Raw genomic sequence first — 24,113 nt, 5'->3', positions numbered from 1 at the left:
CACTTCAGATGATGGCGTTAGTGAGCTGTTGAATAATCTGCTCATGATTTGACTTGATTTCTTGCGATTATATTATTAACATAGCTTACGATGATATGGCATACGAATTACATGTTCTACTTATACAGGGTTAAGTCAGAAAAGATGGGAAAAACTTTAAGAGGCGATAGTACACACCGGTACAAACAATTGTCATTAAAGAATGCATGGTCTAACGTTAATTGCAAACGCTCAACCACGTTTCGAAACGGCCGCTCCGTAAACGTTAAAACGGTATTCCTATTGAAATTTACCGGGAGAAAAAGAACACCATGCACGCAAATGTAACCTGGGGAAGAAAAAGAAACCATATGCAAATCTGCGTCACAGTGAATAAAAGGCGCGGACGCCAGCTCTGTAAAGCTATTCCAGCGTGCAATCATTCTAACAGTTGTAACGTACGGGGAAAACGCTCACCGTACATTCGTGCTGTGTCTATTGCAGGCATGGTGTTCTTTTTCCTCCCGATAAATTTCAACAGGAATGGCGTTTTAACGTTTGCGGAGCGGCCGTTTAGAAACGCGCAAGCGCGCGTGCGTTTCATGTTGGACCATGCATTTTTTAATGACAATTGTTTGTATTGGTGTGTACTATCACCTCCTAAAGTTTTCCTCATCTTTTCTGAATCACCCTGAATTTCTTCCATTATTTCTCTATCATCTGGCAGGTTTGCGTGTAATATACTTTTTATATCTGGTTCTATTTTATCTTCCCAACTTATGCGTTTGAGTGTCATCCATCTTTCACAAAAGAAAAATAAATATATTTTTAACTGTTGCTGGTAAAAAAAGGTGATTATCGGTGATTAAAGGTGATTAGTGGTGTCCGAGAAAAAAAACAACATATTTTCAACTAAGTATTTACCCATTCAAATGGTTAGTAAGAAAAAAAAATAGTTATAAGAAAAAAAGTAACCAATATAGAGCACTAATAGATTATTTCATTTTCGTACGCACACAGTATTGTGCAGCAAATACTGTTACTTTAAGGATTTTACAGGAAAAATGTAATGGATTCCTGAATGATGACTTGCTTTCAGTAAAACCATCATTGCAGTGAATCCAACATTGATGATTCGCGCAATAATTAAGATACGGTATTTCTATTCTGATCAATAAAATAATTAGCGATCCAATGTGATTCATTCGGAACAGGTCCAAATTCAATTTTGACCGTTCGGAGTAATGTAATGATGTTTTATGGTGGAACTAATATATATATAACTCTGGTGTTTATTTAGGTGAAAATAGTTCGATTTTTTTATCTGATGTGGAGTCGATTACCGAAGTTTTTTTTTTAGCATTAGTAAGACAGCGGGTGCTTCATACACTAATTAAAAGGGGAAAAATGATGTCAAGAAACAAAGGTTGGTACAAATGATATAAGATACCGCAATTTTCAAAATTTGCCTTCCGCTTTGTAAGATGATTGTCTTTATGGCCTTTTCGATAATCCCGTGATGATTCCTTTCTTGAGAAGAAATTCGTGAAATCACGTACAGATGCCGTAAGAATAAAATGTTCAACTTTTCTTTTATTACTAATTTATTATCTGGCAGATTTGCCTGTACTGTATATATTTTCTCCTTTTTTTTTCACGATTCTGTTCGATTTAAACAACGTTTGTGTGAGCGCCACCTATCTTTCGCAAAATAAAAAGAAATGATTTCTGAACTATTGTTTAAGGATTTTCCCGTTTGCGCATTTAAAGGGTTAAGAAGAGAAAAAATTAAAAAGCCACCGACCGATAGACGGCGCTAATAGAGTACAGTCAACCTTCGGTTTATGAACTTAATTCGTTCTTGAAGTCCTTTCGTAAACCGAAACAATTTTTCCTCATGAGAATCAACGCAAGATGAATTAATCCGTTCCTGGTACCTCGAAGTTTTACAGTTTTAACCATTTTTTGCAGCAGTTCCTGTGCATAACGTGAAACAAATGAAATAATAAGTTACTAAAAAATAACCACAGTATTAAAGTGACAAAATGAAAACGATGTTAGGCGCCCATGTCTGGCATCATTAATATCATATATAATCCCAGTGTCAAAGTCCCCAAAATCTTTTCCCGAAACGCAATATAGCCACAATGTCCCTCAAGCCAAATTTATAGTTCTGTAAAATATTTGCTGCCAAGCTTTGTCAATGATAGCGGATGCAATAAGCAATATACAGGGTGTTTCGAAAAGAATCATCCGATTAAAAAAATCATAACTATTCAGCTTTTAATTCGTTTTGATCGAATAATGTACAGATAGAAAGAGGGAAATCTCGAGTTTCACGCAGTTGCCGACAGGTAGCACTAGGGCGCTTCCTTCGGCCGCCGCTTCAGTGTTTGTCAAGATTGGCATTTCCCACATTTAGAAACCGAATCGGATGACTTCATTTTCCAGCAGGGCGGGGCACCACTACCACACTGGAGCTTGGATGTTCGAGAATTTTTGAACAATTGCATTCCTAAAGGATGGATACGGGACCTGACGATTTAGTTAAACATCACTGGCCTCCAAGACTGCCGGACCTGACAGTGTGCGATTTCTTCTTGTGGGAGTTTATTAAAGGCTACGTTTATGTGCCTCCCCTTCCAGCTACATCAGCCGAACTGAAGATACGCATAAGCAGCTGTGGATACAAACATCTCGCAGAAGTTTGGGACGAATCTGGCTACCGTATAGACATATACCATGCATCCCAAGGTGGACATATTGAGCATCTTTAATTTGATTTGTAAAAAAAATGATTAGCCATGTAATGTAAAATTAATTTTAAGTGTTTACATGCTTAATATGTTTTGTTATATACGCATTTCAAATCGGGTGATTCTTTTTGAAACACCCTGTACAATATGAAATTTAGAACAATAAAATAAAGTTTTGAGAAGTCATTGAGGGCTAAAAAATATTGTAAAACATTTTTGAAAAAGTTCATTGATATATAGCGTCTTGAAATTTGAAATAACCTGCTGATCCAATGGATCGTACAGTTGATAATAGGAGTCACGTTTGGGGGCATGGACACATTACTCTAATGAAATCAAATTTTTCAACTTCTCTTCTCTCAAATAATATATATATATATATATATATATACATACATTTTCGCAATTCTTGCATGGAATGAAGTAGATAGCAGATTCTTTGGAGGGTGAGATAGGATCTTTCAGATGGGAAAAAATTAGTATATTTGTTGGCTGGAATATTGTATGGAAGTCAAATTTCTTGAAGATAGAAGAGATCATGAAACATGAAGAATCGATTGGAAGAACAACGGTATTAGAAAACTGTTTTGAGTCAGCTGGGAGCAGGTTCGTGGTGCATGTCTGGGTCATTTTTTTGAGGATCTTGTCGATGATAAAAGGTGAAAAACCCCCGATTAGAAATTTGACTTCCATACAATATTCCAGCTAACAAATATACTCACCTTTTCCCATCTGAAAGATCCTATCTCACCCTCCAAAGAATCTGGTATCTACTTCATCCCATGCAAGAATTGCGAAAATGGATATATTGGCCAAACTAGAAGAAATCTAAATATTCGAGTTCTCGAACACCGAAAGCATGTTGAGAAGGGACGGACGGATAATTCGGCTATTGCCCAACACTGTTGGCAACGTTCACATTATTTTGATTTTGATAAAGCGTTTGTTTTTAAAAAAGCAACACACAATTCTGAATTGAATTTTCTCGAGGGATACTTCATCAGAACATGCCAGAATTTCCTCGTTAATGATGGAAGAAACACGCCACCCATTTCGTCAGCTTGGACAGGCTTTATTAACCTCAGTCGTGACAAAACTTTCAACACTTTGCAACAGATGGCTCCCCAATTCGCATCCAAAGACCACTCGGACGCAGCAAATACAAAGGCCATCTCTCCGGACGACCAGACATAAACATCACCCCTCCACGACTCATTCGTGTGAATTCTGACCACGAGGTCCTGATGACGGCTCTCCATTGAAGAGCCGAAACGCGTCGACCATTCGACCAATTGAATTTATTTGTCTTAAAAACGTGGCAATTATTGTATAAATTAAAACCAGGCAAAGTTTCTCATTTTTGTGATAATGATTTGCGCATTATTGTGAAATCGAATTTTCTCTCTCAACATTGCTGCGGAAAGGAAATCCATAGCGCTGCAGCACATCAACACCGAAAAACATAGACGACGTCTTCAATGAATGGAGGACGAGAAGAAATCGTGTTTTTTTCTGTTTTAACATTAAAAGAAAAAAAAAATTATGAAAGCGCTATGTTATTGATTCTCTGATACGCGTAGCAGTTAGTAAAGCGAAAAATTCTTGTTCATACAATAAAAGTACTGCTTCAAAAAATAGTTTAGACCAATGTTTCTTTACATTTTTTTGCCCGTGGCCCCCTTTGAACCATATTATTTTCCAGTGGCTCTCCTGTCATTCCCTGAGTTTTCGACCCTCATCTAGAAGCAAGATCCTTTACACGTATTGAGTTGATTTTTTTCAGTGAATTTATACTGAATGAAAATTTTGCAAATAAGATTGGCCTCCAGACCACTGGCCTAGGATTTATTGAGCTCTTTGCTAGTCCGAGTTCTATTCAGGGCCGTCTCACCATCATGGGCACTCTAGGCTGTGATGCTATGGTAGTCCCATACTTAGCTGGAAATAAACAGCCCACATATTTCCTACTTATTTTCGAAATTTATTGTACTATACAAAATATCATAAGGTGGGGGTCACTTATGGACATGAGACCCCCGGGCGCGACCCCTCACGAGAGTGGGACTGAAAGAGCTGCAGCCCGGGGCCTGATATGGTTTTCATCATTTTTTGTATTTCACACTATACATTTTGTATAGAGGACGGCGGGTCTGTGAGAAAATCTAGCCGGGAGCCTGCGAAAACCCCATCCTAGGGAACCTGCTGCAAAATGTAGGCGGTGAAGCCCGGACGGGTCCATGCCCTAAGATGGCCCTGGTTTTATGGGCGGTTTTGCTGGATTTTGTAAGTGTATAGTCACTAAATAAAAGCATTATTTCTATACACCTTAATTTTCCTTCTCAGCTCTCTGCAGCCCTCCAAACCACCTGTCACTGCCCCTTTCTCCATTTTCTTCCGTGGCCCCCTTGAAGTACTCCTGTACCACTAGGGGGCCATATGGCCCTCGGTTGAGAACCACTGGTTTAGACTGCATCAGTACTTCTCATTATCATATTGTTTTGCTAATATAATGTTATCTGAGATAGCAATGAAAAAAAATTTTTAGGATATATTTTTCGTTTTATAGGGCATAAATGCATTTTTTAATAGAACATTTTTTACACGTTTTTAGGGCATAAAAATCCTAGCTTTACTTATTATATTGTATGCCAGCTCCTTCTATCCATGACGTTTGTAACTATGATTTTCTTATTAAAAAAAGTGAAAAGATTTCCCTTTGATCTCATTTGGACAGACCGTAATCTTTTTAAATGATTATTTGTTACTATTTTAATTAATTTTTGAGGTTTTGACAAACATTCGAATGCTCCCAAAACTAAAACGATTATAGGAATTTAAATAATGAAGGAATATACGCAACAACACTGAAGAAACTTCGCACTTTTCAAAGCCGATGTAATAGTCTTGAGAAGACAGATCTCGGCGTAACATTTCTCTGATTCCGCTATAAAATATACGTATCAGTGAGTCCCAATGTGTTTTTATTGAACGACTATCATATGTTTTACTTTCGATGTAACGGCTTTCCTAATACAACGTCTGCTTCCGGCGGGACGAAGGAGGTCGTTACATCGAGCGTGACTGCATTAACCGGAGTTGAACTCGGAAAGAAAAGTCTACTACTACTACTACTACACCACACATACACCTCGTTCATATTTCTCTGCGAAACTTGTAACTAATTGGTACATGGTGGAATGTTCGTGTACGTAATGTGAACCTGACGTGAACTTTGTTTCTATGTAATGCTTGTTATCATGATGCTATCTATTTTTTGAACTACGAGTGAAGCGTAATGATTGAAATTTCGTAGCGATTTAGGGAAACAGAAGTCAGCTAGTCTCCACCGGCAATCGAACCCAGTCCTCATGCAATCCGAGAAAATATAATATCCATATACATCGGACATGGAGACATGACCATTTCTTCCTTATTTATGCTCTGTAACGTTATGTGCTCAAGTACAGGCATAGTAACCTGTAGCTAGTAACTTCGCATAGTAGCCGAGTGACTTCAGCAAATGGTCTCCAGGTGGCGACAGTAATCGTAGGAGATGATTTTTAATTTTTCTCACCCCATTGTATGAAAGAAAGAATTTTTTCGGACGAACAGGATTTTCTTTCCGAGTTCAACTGGACATAATATCCAGGGGAAAAAAATCTTTACTTCCTACACACTGGGCTGAGAAATATCATGAATAATCTGAATCTTGCTACAGGCTCCACCTCGTGGCATTTTCTGAAGCTAGAAGGGGGCAACTGCGCCTCTATCTCAGCAGTGACGCTACAGAGCTTAAATAAGAAAGGAATAACCATATCTCCTCTGGTGCACATGGATAGCGCACTTGCTGGTATCTGGTAAAGGAGCCCAATGCGTCCGTGGTGGTAAGGGTGGGGGAGTGGCAGACAGTCACTGCCTGACAATAGTGTGAAAGAACTGCGTCGCGGAGACTAGCAAACTTTTATCTTCCCGAGTTCAAATCGGCATAATATCCACAAAAAGTCTTTCCTTCATTCATATGGCTGAGAAAAATAAAAAATCACCCAATCCATTTTCTGAAGTTAAAGGGTACAACTCTGCCTCTATTTAAGCGTTGCAGAGCGTAAATAAGGAATGAATGGTCATGTCTCCTTTGGTGTACATGAATAGCGAGCTTGCAAAAGGACTCGATTCAAATCCCGCGTAGACTAGCAGTCTTTCCTTTCCGAGTTCAAAATATCCAGGAAAAAAAGCCTTTCCTTCATCTTCAGCTTGATTTGTGCGATGGCAGACACGCACAGACACTGCTAAAAACATACAAAACGAAAAAAAAAAAAATCGCTTTCAAACACGGCCCGTTAAGTACAGCCATCAAAAACGAATTAACAGAAAAATAAAAACCGAATTTTTCCTCTGCAGTCATCTTTCATCACCAATGACCTTTACGCCTCCGTCACCCTCCTCCCCCCCCCATCTTTTAATTAATTATGAAATAAAATGCCAAGTGGACCATCATAAAGAATAAAGCAAGAAAAATAGAAAGGGGCCTGAGACCTCTCTGTCTTACTCACTGAATGTTACCGAGCATTTTAATTAAATTCTGCTCATCTTCTCATCACTTCCACGTTGGCAAGGAGAGAGAGGGGGGGAGGTCACACAGTCACTACCACCCGCTCGGTCAGCCATATATTGGAATTTTTCCATTGCCCCCTTCTATCGTTTAACTTTTGTTTAATTATGACTCCTTATAACATGAATCAGTTATTGTCGAGGAAAAAGATGCTCCAAAAGTCGGAAAGTATAAAAATTACACAGCGTTGTAATCTCCTTAAGGATGTTTTTAAGGAAACATCCAAGCATTCGGAAAATTGGTTTCGCTTCTTAGAGCCCCCCCCATCACCACATTTTTAAAAAGCAGTCACGAACACATACAACGGTAATATTCACGAATGAAGTAACTTTAATATACGCATATATGATTTTTTTTCCCTGGGAAGAATTCGTCAAGCGGCAAACGTAAGTTTTAATTAATGATTTTAATTTAATTTTTTTCTCTCTCTCTCCGGTTAAGATACCTGGAAAAAAAATTTCCTGAGTAATTTTATACGATTTTCCCAAGAATTCAGATCCAGTTAAAAAAAAATATATATATATATATTTATTTCTTTCATTTCTCTCTTGTGTTTGATGTAGGAAAAAATATTAATTAAAAATTGTTGTTCTTTGGAGCAGTTAATGAGATGAGTGAACTTCAGCTTCTCTCGATGTCTCAGGTAGGGATGAATATTAATTATTATTATTTATTTATTTTTTAATTCTAGCGTTTTGAACTGTTGAAAATATGATGAGAATGATTAAAAACTTCATAATCTATGTATGGAATTTGATCGTTTAATCTACTTGTTGTCATCTGACGGCACTTTGTGATGATCGTATAGTAATTAAAATTGTAATTGTTTAGGAGTCGTGATGTTAGCGATGTGTTTGGTGAAGCTAGGATCCCATGATTTTTTAAAAAAAATCAACGAAATATTCTTTAGGAATGACAGAAGAGGTCACATTTCAAGGTGGTGACAAGAGTGGTGGCAATTCTTGGAATATCGTGTTTCTCCAGAAATAAGATCTTTCCGATGAATAAGCTGTATCATGATTTATCGGGATATTTGTAATTTAAAATCGTCAGCCAGACGAACACATTTTTACGTCCGTTGTGAATTCCTACATTCCTACGCATTCTACATTCTCGAATTCCTACTAATTATTAAGTCCTACATCCGACCAATGGATTTATTTTAATTTGAAATAATCATATCATTTAAATTTCATTACTTTCAATTATATATTTTGGCTCTAAAAACCGGAAAGTAAGTGGTTGTCACACCAAAAACAATATTTACTTAAATGGTACAGAAAAAGATTAACCCACCCTAAATAGTTCACCGGTAACCCATATGGATCAGTGTTGCTTAACATTTTTATTGCACTTGCCCCCCCCCTCCCTTTGGACCACGTTTTCGTCTCATGGTCCGAGACCTACTCTCATCATCCACAACGCTTTCTATTGATTAAATTGATTTTTTTAGTTAATTTATAGTATAAAAAATTGTATAAATAAAGTCTGTCTCTGGATATGCTAAAGTTCAGTGATCTTCCCTCTTGTCGAATTTATGCTGCTACAAACAATAACAAGTGGTAGTGACTTATGGTATATTTTGCTTTACTCTAGGTTGCACAACGAGGAGCGCCACCACATTACAACCCTTCCACACTCGTTTACGTTTTATCACATATCGCAGTAGATCCGTCTGAAAAATATGGTCCCTTGCTACACTGATAGAAATGCTATTGTGCAGTCTCTCCAAAAGCACCCTGCTACTTTTGCTTTTGCAATTAAACCACTCATTCTATGACTAAATAAGCTTTTTATGTCTTATATAATGACATAACTCTTGATTATTACCATTAACCTCTTGATATAAGACATCTCTCTTGTTTGTGTCAGGAGTTTAGACCTAAAATGTACAGTCCCCCCCCCCCTAAACGGGTATCAACAATTCCGGATATTCGATTGAGCGGGTAGTCTGATTATACGGGAAAGAATTAAGTTGCAGTTTCATACCGTAGTATATTTTATATTGAGAAAAAATTCTGTACATAATATATATATAATTATCATATTATCCAAGCATAAATATATCAGAGCAGAATGAATTAATTATCAGATTTTAGGTGTTTAATGTTCATAATAACTTACAAACCAATATCACAGCGCCAAAGGCAGCTGGAATATATAGTGTGATATAGGACGAAATGAATTCTTAAAAAGCAACCCAGACGGAATTCAAAAAGCTAGCCCAGCTCCTGAGAGAGAAAATTAACAAAAATGAAAAATGTCAAATTCAAATTATCATTGTCATCATCATCAACCATTTATGAGCTACTGCTGGATGAAGGTCTCTAAATTTTTCCATTTTACTCTGTCTGATGCTTTAGCCATGCAGTTGACTCCAGCCATTTTTCTGATCTCGTCGATCCATCTTGCGTGGGGACGGCTTCTCGGACGTTTAACACCACAGGGGTGACAAACAACCCAGAATACTTGTGGTCCATTTGTTGTCCTGTTTTCTTTCAATATGTCCAGCCCATTTTCATTTTAAACGTTTAATTCTTTCCATGATATTATGTACTTTGTGCGGCTTCTTATCTAAGTGATTCGTCTTCTGTCTCTCCTTGTGATGACTAGCATACATCTTTCCCTGTTCCTTTGTGTTGTCTGTAGCCTTTGTATCGTCTTGCTAGTAAGTTTCCATGTTTCAGCTCCATAAGTTAAACACTTTTGATTTCAGGCATAATGGAATGTGGCTCTTCAGAATTACAATTTTCGCCAAAAGTGCTTCATAGTTTTATATTTTTTATATTTTCAGAGTTTTCAAAATCTTTGGTGATTTCCTCCGTTTTTTACCTAAGTTAGTTGATTGATGGATCTTCGCCTTTTCAGAATAGACCATTCTAATAGGAATTAGCCGACACTGTCAAAATTAGATTTCCTTTTCCGTTTTCTGATCAATCTTCCGTTCTTTCGCTAATCTTCAATTTCATCCATATTTTTTGTAATGGTTGATACCCGAGCTTGAGAAATTCCATGCTCTTTGGCTCAAACTCCAGTTTAAGGTTTATTACTATTATTATCATTACATTCAAAACTTGCAATTGTGTTTCACAAACAGAAATTCTTTCTTTTCGCAAAATTTTTTCTAATTATAAGTACGGAAGTGTAGGATTGTAGATGGATGCCTAAATCGTCAACCGTATGACTCAAAAAAGAAAAATGACTCAAAAAATCGTCAACCGCATTGATATCAGGAAATACTAAAAATTTCCTTTTTTTTAGTAGTTAGTAAAAATTACTAAAAATGAATTTTTTAGTATTTCCTGGTATTTGTCTTATTCGTTGGCGATTTTTTGAGTATTGCATGAAGTCATGACGTTTGTGCAGAAAATTTTTGATGTTTTTCTTTTATTTAAAAAGCTAGTGTCCTCTATAGGCTGAACAAAAATGAAATAAAATAGTACTGTAGATAACTTTGACGGCACCAATTCGGAACTGTCCATAAATTTTAACTGTTTATATATTTTACTTGATTTCTGAATGCTTCGTTCAATAAAGATAATATGTGCATAGTGGCTGACATGTATTTACAGTTTTCGTGTGTATTCCATTATCCGATTAAGCGGGAAAAACATTTCAGAAATTATCATATTAAGCGGAGAACTTTAAATATTGTCTCTAGGGAACAAATTTTGGTTCCAGAGGATTTTTATCAGTATAAGTGGATTATCAAATTATCCGTTACCTGATTCAGCGAGGCCGACACTGTTTTTATTCCTCAAATGAATCACTGATACCCTTCATGTATGATGGAAAGTTTAAATTAACACAATAACATTATTCGTATTTTCTCCGTAATTCTTTCATGGAATCAACTGGGAATAAAATATAAGAATAATGTGAATGTTTGATAAAAATTATTTATATAATGTCAAATCTAAATTGGCAATTTTTAATTTCTTGTATGAATTGAATGTATAGTTATCATATCTCAGTTTCAACGATTGTATCTAATTTCCAGAAAATAAATAATTCATACATAGATAAAAGTTATTACCATCTGCCGCTTTCCCTGTAGGATCGTTAGGGGATTTGATTTTTTGCATTCCTTACATACCATAGCTTCAGTACAATTTTGGCAATTCGCCGACATTCATTCATAGCTCCGACAAGAGCAAACAGCGAAAACTTCGGCAATAATCTCGACGATTCGCTCAATCTGCTGCATATAAGGCTGAAGAAGATGGCCGAGGCTATTTGTATATATATGATGTATGCGAATAAGAGGAAATTCACTTTATACTCTGTGCCTTTTCATCTGTCAGTATATTATATGTATGAGATGGGGGGAACCTTATACGCGCTCAACTATTAGGGTTTAGTACTGTTTTTAACTTCCTAAGGTTTACGAGGATATTATTCCAAAACTTCCCGGACGACCCTCCGCTATAACCGATGGTGGGAGTAGGTTCTGAATTAGAAGCTCTAAAACTTTGTAGTCGGTATTTATGGGAATAAACACCTCACGGGATGATAAAGACTTTATCTCCCCCCCCCCCCAGGCGTCCAAAGATAACAAATATTTGAGCGAAATTTCTCTGATGTTATCGTTCGAAGTTCATCCCATGAACTTGTCCAGAAAAATTGAGTTGACATTTTATCTTATCATCGTGTTTGATCGATTGGTTTTTCGTAACCTGGTGGAGCCTTTATAGCTTGATTAATATACAGAGTGCCCTACCTCAGAGGTATTAGAAATTATAGTGAGAGAGAGAGCCACACATGATTATTTGTAAATCTTAGTTTTTCATTGAAGAGGGCAACTTCTCAAGTGAGGAGCTTATTTTCAAAAGGTAACACATTTCCTTTTTTTTTCTTGAAAATTCATTTTTCAACGGTTACTAAATCTTTGGGATAAGCTATCTGATTATGCAACAGGATTTACTCAAACGGGAAGGTTTTTGGGTGAAATCATAATGTAAAGTTAGTCGTTTTTAACAAAAGAGAAGAAAACATAACATACCCACCTCTTTCATTCACTTTGGTATTTTTCATTCAAAAAGGGAACGTAACAAAGCGGTTGTCCTATTTGACTTGAAGGATTTAATTTGCAAAACAGCACATTTTTAGTAGTGCTTTCAACGTCACATTTCATAATGATCAAGTTTATTATGCTAATGACGAGACAGTAAGAGTATCTTCCTGGGCTAGGTAAAACCTCCTGGAATCATTCCTTCCTTCATACAATTCCTTTCCTTTAGAAACGGTGCCAAACCCTTTGTTGTGGCGTCTATATGCTACTACTGAAGTAAGGAATGCGTGCCATACGTTCCAGAAGTGCTTCCACCTGTCTTCCGAATTCAGAAGCAAACAATTCGGCAGTGTAATTTGCCTCCATTATATACTATGTGTGAATTTCGAACTTTGTGTGCTCTGATTGCTCTCTGTGGAGAAACCTTTTCTTTAAAATAGATCGGCAGCATTAACTTCTTTAATTAAATTCTACTAACAGGATGGCGCTTTAACAATTTGTATTTCGTTGTTCACAAATTCTTGATCACAGAAGAAATGGTTTGGAATTGTTAAGGACTATGATCGCAAACCTCGGTTATGTTCTTCATGTCCAAGCTCGGACGAGTTTATCCGTACGCGATGTTTTCGCGGTAATGGCAAAGACTTCTTCGCTATCATATACTAGAACCCCGGACTAAACCAATGTTTCGGTGAGTGAAATAGGAACATATCGAGAAATAATTAATCATATGCCTGATATAATCACAAAACAAGAAGAACGAACAAACGGCAAATACACGAAAAAATACGAAATTCCTTGCCAATGAAATTGAACATTCTATTATGTAGGAAAATATTTTATTGAATGTGGGAAGAATTTGATGAAGAGTCGATGCTTGAAGAATCATCATCAAGAATGAATCAGTTATGTACAAATAGATCAATCTTACACCACAAAATATTTGTATTTCTGTATTTGTAATTCTGAAATTTTATGATCGCATGTCAAATGAGAAGTCTACAAATCTTGAATCTACTCGCATAATATCTAGATACCTGCATTTAACAAAGTACGTTCGAAAAGTATATAATTCTACATATTTTCTAAAAATTGAACAATAAATAACAGTGTTAGAGCAATATTTTGTCATTATGGTTCAATCTCTCAAGAATTGATTACTGTAAAATCCTTATCTTACGAACGCTGGTGGAAAAAAATGAGAGTGACTATAAAAAAGGGGGGGTCCCTATTGAAGAGTTTTAAGTAGAACTTGATTATATATATACATATTATTTGAACATTAGCGAGAGGTTTCACTCTATTAGGATATATTTAAAAACTAAATTTGAAGACACATTTGTAGATATATTTCAACACGTAAAAAAATGGTTTATAAAGAAACAAGAAGTTTGAATTACTAAATTTTCAATGCTTATTGGTTAAATGTTTTTCTACTCAAATTTTCATTACCGGTCATTTTAATCTGTTTTCTAAACGTCGTCTTCTATTTATCATTTTTTGAGATTTTATTATCCCATAAAATTATTTTTGTGCTCATATTTTTCATATTGCATTTGAGTTTTGAAATTTTTGTCGACCATACTCATTTCAGACACTTATGATGAGCACCCCGTGCACCAGCTCAATTTGCGACACCAAAAGAAAGCAGTATCCAAGAAACAGATATTTTCTAGATGTAATACGGATTGGGGAACACTGAAAGAAAAGTCATCTGGTCTACGGCGGGACACGAACTAAGACATCCAGGCCCCCTTCCAATCCGGGCAAGCATGCTACCATCTACAACACCACTGGAGACACGACCTTGTCCAAGTGTTGCAGATGATAGCATGCTTGCCCGGAATGCAGGAGCGCCTGGTCTCCAATCCCAGCGGAGACAAGATGACTTTTCTTTCCAAGTTCACCTCGACGACATTAAATCCAGAAAATATCTGTTTCCTTGATATATTGGTCTGAGGAAAAAGCCGTCAATCTCTCTCAGAAAGCGGTATTTTTGGAAAAAGGCAGCTTCAATCTAAAAAACATGCGTTATGATTGGTAACTGACTGAAAGAAATTATTTACACTTTCTCTAGCAGGGATTCCTAAAAGGGGCGTGTAGTGAGAACAAACATGATGAAAATTTCAGAACAAAAAGAAAGAAATGAGATTTCACGAGAACGTGACAGATAACAATAAGAGTGGAAAACTTCAATTTCCAGCCGTTTATATAGCATATTCTTCTCTCTGTCTAGAGGCAGAGGCGTTAACTCCCTCTAGTTGCTCTAAATTAATAAGAAAATGAATCAGTGGCACACGTACAGTCTGGCCACAACACGAAAGACAGCTCTAATATCTACTCACGCGATGTTACCAGCACGAAATCCACGTTATTTCCGTTTACAAAATTTGCTTTGTTATTGTATTTCGGTGTGGAGAAAAATATCTTTGTTATTATCTTTGTTTTAACACTAGAATGACGGGAATTTCGAACTACCTTGAACCCGGGGCAGGCACAGTAAGGGCTGTTTCATCCCTTTGAAGTCACGCTTGCCACTTTGGATCAGTGGGCGGGGTCTCGCAGCTACTGTGTGTGTCGTCACTGCTCAAAAACTTTTTTCATCAGACAACATCAGCACACACACGAAACACACGTGCTGCTTTTATTTTCATTTTAGTTTCTTATTTTACTGTTTCAAGTGAGTGATCTCTCTGGTGTGTTACAGTGTCAAAGTTATGGGCGTGTGGTATTGTAATAATTTTATAATCTATGCTAAGAAATCAATTAAATCCAAGAAATAGGTGATAACCTGCCGCTGTGGTGGTCGAGTGGTTATAGTGACGGACTCGCGATGCGAGGATCCGGGTTCGAACCCCACAGTGGTGGTCGGCTGAAGTTGGTTTTCTGTGGTTCCCAACTTCAAGGCGCAAATGCGAGCCGATCTCCCCGTTAAAAAGTCTCGCCACAGAGAGCAACAGTCCTACAACAATAAATCATTCAATCATAACACTTCATTCATAGTTAGAAAAACTGGGGGCAAATGGCAGCACTACACATAACAAGCATTACAGAGAAACAAAAAAAACTTCACGTCAGGTTTCACTACACGTACACGCACATTCGCGCATGCACCGATTCGTTGGGGGTTCCGCGGGGGGGGGGGCATGTATGGTGTAACAGTAGTAGGTAGGGCCTTCAAAAAATAGCTCGGGGATCCATGATGTTCTTAAGTCAGCCACCTCGTTAGGCAATTTGCCTGTTGTGGCGTTGTATTTGTATATATATTGTAACTAATGATATGTTTTGATATTAGCGTTCATAATAGTAATATTAGTAATAACTTAAAACATCTTATACTAGGATTTTTTTTTTATATTTGCTTCTCATGTTTTTATGTTGCATTTTTATTGGTAACTAGCTATAATACCCGGCGCTGCCCGGGTTTTCTTCAATGAGGCTTTTTTGGATCACGTGATATCTCCCTCTCTTTTTCTTGAGGGACATACAAACCGTGTCCAAGTTAACCAATATGGAGACTTCCTGCGGGACTCATGAAAGAAACAAATCTAGATTTACACAGAAACTTAGAAATGAATATTATTTTTTTTTTAAGGGGCGCTAGGTATTTCGATCCCCCCCCCCCCCGCCTGAACTTCAAGTTATCCATCTGTCTGTTCCAGCTTCCAAAAATCCTTAGTTAAAGCTGTGGAATTTCTTCGATGCACTTTTCACGGGCTCATAACTAATTTTAAAATATCTTTACCCACATGAATTTATGCAAATAAACATCAAAAGAGACAATATGGAGACATTAATTTTCATACTTGAGAAGATATAAATGAAATCAATGATATTGCTCGAATATCCAACTCAAAAGTATAGGTTTGGCTAATTACTTCATATTTAATCTCCTGGGCTTCGTATATCTCTAAGCGAACTGAATATTTCAAAAATCGAGAATTCAATACAATTTTTAAAATTATTGATGGGGCGGAAAATCCCACTAATTTCCGCATTTCTACAGTAAAATCGACAATTTTAGCACTGATTTCTATGAGGATCACCCTTTTCCTGACCCTCAAAGCGATGATGGTGATGATTATGACGTCTATTCAAAAAGCCTCATTACTGAGAGTATTGAAAATGTGGCAAACCATTATAAAAGCATAAACTATTATACATAACTGGCAGCATTAAAGAAGTGACAAACCATTGTAAAGACATAAACACGTCTGAAACTCATCGCTAGGGAACCACGGTAACCAAAGTAAACGTTCGGAAAGTGATTGTTGAGGCCCAAAAACCATTGTTGCCGGACAGTTTTTTGCCCATTTGGGGCATTTGCCCTGGTCTGACGAAATTTTAAAGTAGCCTATCGTTCAAGTCGGGTCGCATTTGGTATATATGCAAAATTTGGCGACGATCGATCTAAAATTGTAGATTTGTATAGAGAACATACACAGACACACAGAAAATCAATTTTATATACACTGCTGGCCACCAAAATTGCAACACCAAGAAAGACAAGAGATATCGCAACAATATTTATTTTGTAGATAACATGTTGACCAAGCATCAAATGATTAAATTTATAGACTTCTGTGAAGTGTGGTTCCTGCCAAAATCAGTAGCCAGAGTAGCCACCATTGTTGGAGATCACCGCTGCCACACGCCTCGGCATTGATTCAAAGAGACTCTGGATGTGTTCTTGGGGTACAGCAGACCAAGCAGCTTCCACGCGTTGCCAAAGTTGATCTGGTGTGGAAGCTGGGGATGTAATCTGGGTCAATCGTTGAGCAACCATGGACCACATGTTTTCTATCGGCGAAAGATCCGGAGAGCGAGCTGGCCGGGGAAGCAATTCAATCTGGCGATTGACGAAGAACCTTTGGACAATGCGTGCCACGCGTGGTCGCGCATTATCCTGTTGAAATATGGCTGTGGGCAAGCCCTGAAGGTAAGGAAGGACAACTGGCTCCAACACCTCGGAGATGTAGCGCTGGCTTTTTAAATTACCGGCAATGCGCACTAGAGGAGTGCGAGAGTGATATCCAATACCGCCCCATACCATAATACCCGGTGCAGGGCCAGTGTGGCGGTGCATAACGCAGCTGTTCAGCATCCTCTCTCCACGGTGTCTCCAGACTCGAATCCGACCATCGTGGTGTTGCAGACAGAAGCGTGACTCGTCAGTAAAGACAATTTCATTCCATTGTGCCGTCCACATCCTTCTTTCATCGCACCATTGGCGGCGGAGACGTCTGTGGTTCTGCGTCAAGGGTAGACGAAGCAATGGACGTCTTGCGGACAGACCACTCTGCTGTAAACGGCGTCGAATGGTACGCGCAGACACTGGATGATGCGGTACAGACTGAATGTGCTGTGCTATGGTTCGTGATGTGGCTGAGCGATCCGTCACTGCCATACGCACAATACGCCTGTCATCACGTGAAGTGGTGCACTGAGGTGGATGCGATCGAACACGTCGGTCCGTCGTACCCTCCTGCATCCAACGATCACATATCCGCATTACAGTTGTTTGGTTTCGTCCAACACGACTACCGATTTCCCTGAAAGATAATCCACAATCTCGGTAGGCCACTATCCTTCCTCTGTCGAACTCGGATACTTGATCAAAAGATGATCGCTGTTTTCTACGAGGCATAATTAATCGTTTTTTTGAAAAAACCACAAGAAAAACACAATTGCCGTACTTCAAATCGTCGAAATCTCAAAGCCTTAAATAGCGCTTTGAAGTGGCGCCACAGGCGCGCGTGATGTGCGTCTGCGCTGAAATTCTAATCATTTGCATATCTCACCTCCGCTAATGCATGTTGTAAATTTCATATTATTTGCATGCTTCCTTCAGGGTGTTGCATTTACGGTGGCCAGCAGTGTATATAGATAGATAATGAAGCCTAAGGCTTCTAAAAGCTACACCAAATTTGAATGAAAACAAAAAGGTAATAAAAAAATTAGAACGTTCAACAGATAATTGAAGTTTGACTCTACTGAATGAACTCTACTAATGAAGTCTCGACTTGGCATTCAATAAAAGTTCACTAACGTATGTTGGGAATAGTACGTGCTTACGTTTGTAATCCCTCTGGTCACCTCCAGATGGCGAAGCTGATACGTTACGTGACTTTTCGCTTGTCTTCTTTTCCCTTGTATCTTTTTTCCCTAGTATGATATGTTCGTTCGACGCCTACGTGTACGCATGTCTCGTCTTGTATTACGTAAAATAAAATCGTTTCTTCTACGCATTTGCTCTCCCAATGAAAAGCTATTTCGGCCCCGACATATTTTGGTGCACGAAACCCGCCGGAACGAATATTTTGATGAAGGAAACCTGTCGGATGAACATTTTGACCAACGAAACTCGTCTTAATATGGATCAGGAGAAAATAACGACGCTCCATCGGAAACGGACAACGGTGCGCGCCAAGGTGACTAGATTCGTTTCAACGTTGGACAGTGCCGGGAAGGAAACCGACTTCATGGTTTCTCGTTTGACGGAGGAATTGGCCGAATTACTTCGCCTTGACGACGGTATTCACGCTCTACTATCGGACGAGGACTACGCTATCGATATCGAAAAATGCGAGGAATACACTGAGAAAGCGAAACGTGCCTTGTTCCATGCTTCTCTCGTGCTACGAGAACGCAACAAGTCTCCAACGACGGTGCCTCCTCTGGTTGCTACTTCGATTCCCGCTTCAGCTGAACCTACATCGACTTCATCACCATGTGCTCTCAAGCTGCCTACAATACGCCTAGAGCCCTTCCGCGGTTGTGTTGAAGACTGGCCGACATGCTGGCAACAATTCACCTCTTCGATCGACGAGAATCCTCAACTGTCAACCATCGACAAACACGTCTTTCTACGGGGGTATCTCCAAAACGAACCCAAGAAGCTCGTCGAGGGAATCGGCGTCACATCGGAAGCCTACGAGACTGTGAAGAAGATGCTGATCGACAGGTACGGCAACAAGGATACCATCATACAGACCCACATCGATTTCTTCGACAGCCTGCGCCCAACGACAGCTTCATCGCCCGAGTTTCTCAACGACACCTACTTGGAAATTAACGCCCATATTCAAGCTCTCCGATCACTCGGCGAAGATGTCGATAATTACAGTCGGATTTTGACACCAAAGATTCTTCGCACATTTCCTACGGACATTCGTCAACGGTGGATTATCCACTCTAAACGGCAAGATATCTCGGACATGGACATATCCAAGCTGATGCAGTTCCTCGGTGAAGAAATCGACGGATTTCGATTTTCAAGCAAAGTGCAAGGTGAGTTTCCTTTGCCATCTTCGAATTTCCGCCCGACTACGGAAGCATTTCATGTTAGCACTCGACGTAACGAGAAAAATCCGTCACCCTTTTGCCCATTTTGTGAATCGTATGATCATTGGCCCCAAAATTGCTCGGTGATAACTGATGTTCAATTACTAGTGCAGAAGCTAAAAGAAACTCGTCGTTGTTTTTTGTGTACTAACCGTTCGCATAACGCTAAAACTTGCCCACGCCGTGCTAGAGCTTTCTGTTCTAACTGTAAAAGGAAACATCACGTATCCATTTGTCCTTCACTTCATTACTGCTGTTGGTAAAATTGATGTATCGCCCCGTTTTACGTATTTGCAAACTGCACGTATTTGGGTATTCGGTCCCAACGGAAACTGCAAATTGTCTCGATGTGTATTAGACGCCGGAAGTCAAACCTCCTTCATTCACAGCAGTTTAGTGAATGAACTGCAATTGCATGTGCTGCAATCGGTCAACTTGTCTATTAGTGCATTCGAAGCTGTGCCAAAACAATCGATGTATCGACGTCAAGTGCAATTTTTCTTATCTAGCATTTGGGATAACAGATCGATTCCGACAGTTGCTTTCGAAAGCAATAATTCCTACGCCTCACATCCTACGGCTCCAGTAGACATTGGTGCATTTGCTACTTCACGCAGAATTCAGCTTGCGGACCCTCACTCTTCTGACGACATCCCGATTCAAATTCTCATCGGTAGCGACTATTACTGGAAAATAGTGAAAACTGATTCGCCGGTCAAGTTGTCAGACACTTTCGTTCTTGTTCCGTCTCATCTCGGACATATCTTGAGCGGTACCCGTTCCAACGTTCTTGTCCAACACACTCCTGCTTCGAACAACACTACTGTTCATTGCATGGCTACCACTTGTGCTGAAGAAATAAATGACTCGTTCAAACGCTTCTGGGAACTCGAGGCCATGGGAATCACCGATGTAAACGAAAAATCACTCTCGACTGGTGAAGCAAAAATATTGCAAGATTTCCACGAATCTTACAGCCTGCAAAACCATCGTCGTGTCGTTTCACTACCGTGGAAAGAACGCGTATGCCTCACGTCGGACAATCGACCTATTGCCTCACGCCGCTTTGACAGTCTTCGTAGACGTCTGGATAAGGATCGCCCTTTTCGGGAAATGTACATTCAGCAAATGGAACGTTACATCCAGAACGGCCACGTCGAAATCGCGCCAGAATCGTCAAGTCCTAGAATTTATTATCTCCCTCACCACGCAGTGAAGACCATTCTTGAGTCGGAAAAGTGTCGTATCGTATTTGATGCATCGTTTCATGTCAACGAACACCCATCTCCGAATGTTGCTCTTGAGACTGGTCCAAATCTACCTTCGACAGAAATTCGTCAGACTGTGAAAAGTTCAATGTTGATATTTACGTCTCTCCCAGTGATTGACATTTCTCGTTTCAGTTCTTACACGAAACTTATTCGGGTTACCTCGTGGATTCAACGATTCATATACAACTGTCGCACGTCTTGCAAGCTTCATGGCGAATTAACAGCAAAAGAACTCGAAAAAGCGAAATGTTATTGGATTCGTCAAGTTCAAATAGATTGTTTTCCGTCTGACTATGATGCTCTTCGACATGGTAAACAACTTCCAAAAGACTCGAAAATTGCACAATTCCATCCATTTCTTAGTGACAATCTGATACGAGTTGGTGGTCGCTTGCAGTTCGCATCACTTCCAGCTGCTTCAAAACATCCTTTGGTACTCGATGGTTCACACCCATTTGTGAAATTGCTCATTCGTCACGTACATATTCGTCTCCATCATCTGAGCACGAGAGTGGTACTATCTGAACTGCGAAATGATTACTGGATTCTTCGAGGGCGACAGATTATTAAAAGTGTCCTACGCCAGTGTATTCCCTGTAAAATTTTTAGAAACACGCCACCGGCTCAAATTGAAGCACCACTTCCTTCGGATAGAGTCACACAGTCGAAACCATTCAGTGTCGTGGGGATAGACTTCGCTGGCCCACTATACGTTCGTAGAAGCTCTATCTCAGTGAAAGTGTATATCTTGTTGTTTACATGTGCTGTCACTCGAGCGATTCATCTTGAGCTTGTCACGGATTGCTCTACAGATAAGTTTTTGCTGGCATTTTCACGTTTTGTTGCTCGTCGAGGTGTTCCCAACACTGTATATTCGGATAATGCGCAGACTTTTCACGCCGCAAATCCTGAGCTTTCCGTCCTTTGGGGTGCCATGACTTCACCTTCTGCTCACCAATACTACGCCTCCCACGGAATCACTTGGAAATTCATAGCCCCTCGAGCGGCTTGGTGGGGAGGATGGTGGGAACGCATGATTGGTGTCGTCAAACGTTGTTTACGGAAAACATTAGGTCGCGCATCTCTCGATGACGAACAACTGACGACTACGTTGGCTGGTATTGAAGCCGCAGTCAACAGCCGACCATTGACAGCTGATATCGAGTTAGATGACAGCTTCGAAGAACCTCTCACGCCTGCCCACTTCCTGGTTGGACAACGACTGACAACCCTTCCTTCTCACGGAAAGGTTCCTGCAACTACCGACCTCAAGAAATCGTGGTCACTGCAGCAAGATTCACTGAATGACTTTTGGAACCGATGGAGGAAATAATACCTACTAGAGCTGAAGACATTCCACCAAGTGAAAAATAAAGAGCAAGGTCTTCAGCTACGAGTTGGAGATGTCGTCCTCCTACAGGAAGATGCAAGACCTCGACACATGTGGACGAAGGCACGCGTATTATCTCTCGTCAAAGGTCGTGACGGCAACATTCGTTCGTGTATTCTACGTACAGCCAGTGGAACAGAAATTCGACGACCAATTCAATTGGTAATTCCTCTGGAGGTTGACCAGGGTGGGGAGGATGTTGGGAATAGTACGTGCTTACGTTTGTAATCCCTCTGGTCACCTCCAGATGGCGAAGCTGATACGTTACGTGACTTTTCGCTTGTCTTCTTTTCCCTTGTATCTTTTTTCCCTAGTATGATATGTTCGTTCGACGCCTACGTGTACGCATGTCTCGTCTTGTATTACGTAAAATAAAATCGTTTCTTCTACGCATTTGCTCTCCCAATGAAAAGCTATTTCGGCCCCGACAACGTACGTGGATCAAGTGAAATGTATCCGAGAAAATCTTTCTCAATGGAAGTTACCTTATAAACAAATGCCAATTTCTTAGTTTAAATCGTTGAATGAAGCAAGCAGATAAATATATACAACTACTAATGACAATGTCAAAAGATAATTTTTGAAAAAAATCAGTAAAATGGGCAGTACAATGATTTTAAACTATCATAATTAACAGGGTACCAAAGCGTTTGCAATCGGTTCTGTTTGAGCAATAACGCTACACGTGACGTCATCATGAAACAGCCCTTATTAAATAGAAACGACAGATGCATTCATTTTGATCGCTATAGAAAAAGACCAATAGAAATTATTTTTCTTTACCAAAACCTTTTAAAATAATATATTTTCCATATCTTTGACTTATTTTTGCATATATATACTCTTGTTCGTGCTCCATTTCCTTGGAAATTTTGACTAAAGGGTTTGTTATGACAAAAACTAAGCAGCCGTTCAAGTATTACTTAAGCAAATTTTTAGCCATTTTAGACTTCCTCCCCCCCCCCCTTTTTCAGCAAAAGTAAGCAAAACTCTGACCCTCCCCCCTCTTGTCAGTAAAATTTCGTCAGCACTGCCCCCTACCTCCTAACATATTGGTAGGATCAGAAACGTACGCGGGAGAGGGGCATAAGGGGGGGGGTCTCGTTCGCCTCTCCCCCAGACGAAAAAAAAAATATTTTTAATGTAAAAAACATTAAAAAAAATTAAAATTTCGAAAGAAACCACTCTTATATGTAATTATAATCGGTTTTCATCATCCACCCCCCCCCACCGTCAACAGAAGTCAACAAATCGGAACCCCCCCCCCCCCCCATCGAAGATGACGTAATACTTGAATTCGTATTTTGTTAATTTAAAAAGATGTTTGACCAAGAAATTTTCAGATCTGTTATAATTCGTGACTTAACATTTTCACTTGGCAGTCCACTGACAAGGTTAGAAGTATAACGCGCTTGAAAAACTTGCGAAGAGTTTGCATGTGCGCAATGACAAAAGCAAACGTGTTATTGTCACAAAATTCCGAGCAATGTCGAATACATGTGTAAGACAACTTTACGATGCTGATCGCATTTTGCGCTGAATGAATTCAATTTGTCGAAAGCACGAATGACATTTATTGGTGGAGAAAATGTTTTTATAATTTCTGGGAGAGAAATTTCCTACCACCGTGATATCAATTTTATGTTTGCATGGCACTTACTCGAGAGCTAGATTTTTTTTGTGCATAACAACTATAGATATATATATTTTTGCTCAGTCGGAAGCATATTATCTGGTAATATAGTGGCTCCCT

At 39.2% G+C, this 24,113-nt stretch overlaps 1 protein-coding gene across 1 annotated transcript; it reads left to right on the top strand.

Moving 5' to 3' along the window:
* The first annotated feature begins 18,729 nt into the window (after nucleotides 1-18,729).
* Nucleotides 18,730-22,303, top strand: LOC149084154 (uncharacterized). Its single transcript, XM_089235272.1, has 2 exons — nucleotides 18,730-19,645; nucleotides 20,238-22,303. Exons 1-2 carry the CDS (start codon nucleotides 18,730-18,732, stop codon nucleotides 22,301-22,303), a joined length of 2,982 nt encoding a protein of 993 aa, XP_089091398.1.
* Nucleotides 22,304-24,113: the final 1,810 nt, after the last annotated feature.

Source organism: Pholcus phalangioides, unplaced genomic scaffold (genome assembly GCF_987345545.1).
Source record: "Pholcus phalangioides strain wild (caught in Gottingen) unplaced genomic scaffold, Ppha-v1.0 ptg000008l_1, whole genome shotgun sequence".
NCBI classification, from domain to species: domain Eukaryota; kingdom Metazoa; phylum Arthropoda; class Arachnida; order Araneae; family Pholcidae; genus Pholcus; species Pholcus phalangioides.
This window is presented reverse-complemented; position numbering and strand designations above follow the sequence as displayed.

Coding starts and splice junctions, on each gene's coding strand:
- LOC149084154 (XM_089235272.1), top strand. CDS start 18,730: ATGGATCAGGAGAAAATAACGACGCTCCATCGGAAACGGACAACGGTG. Junction 19,646..20,237: donor ATTTTCAAGCAAAGTGCAAG/GTGAGTTTCCTT, acceptor CGATTCCGACAG/TTGCTTTCGAAAGCAATAAT.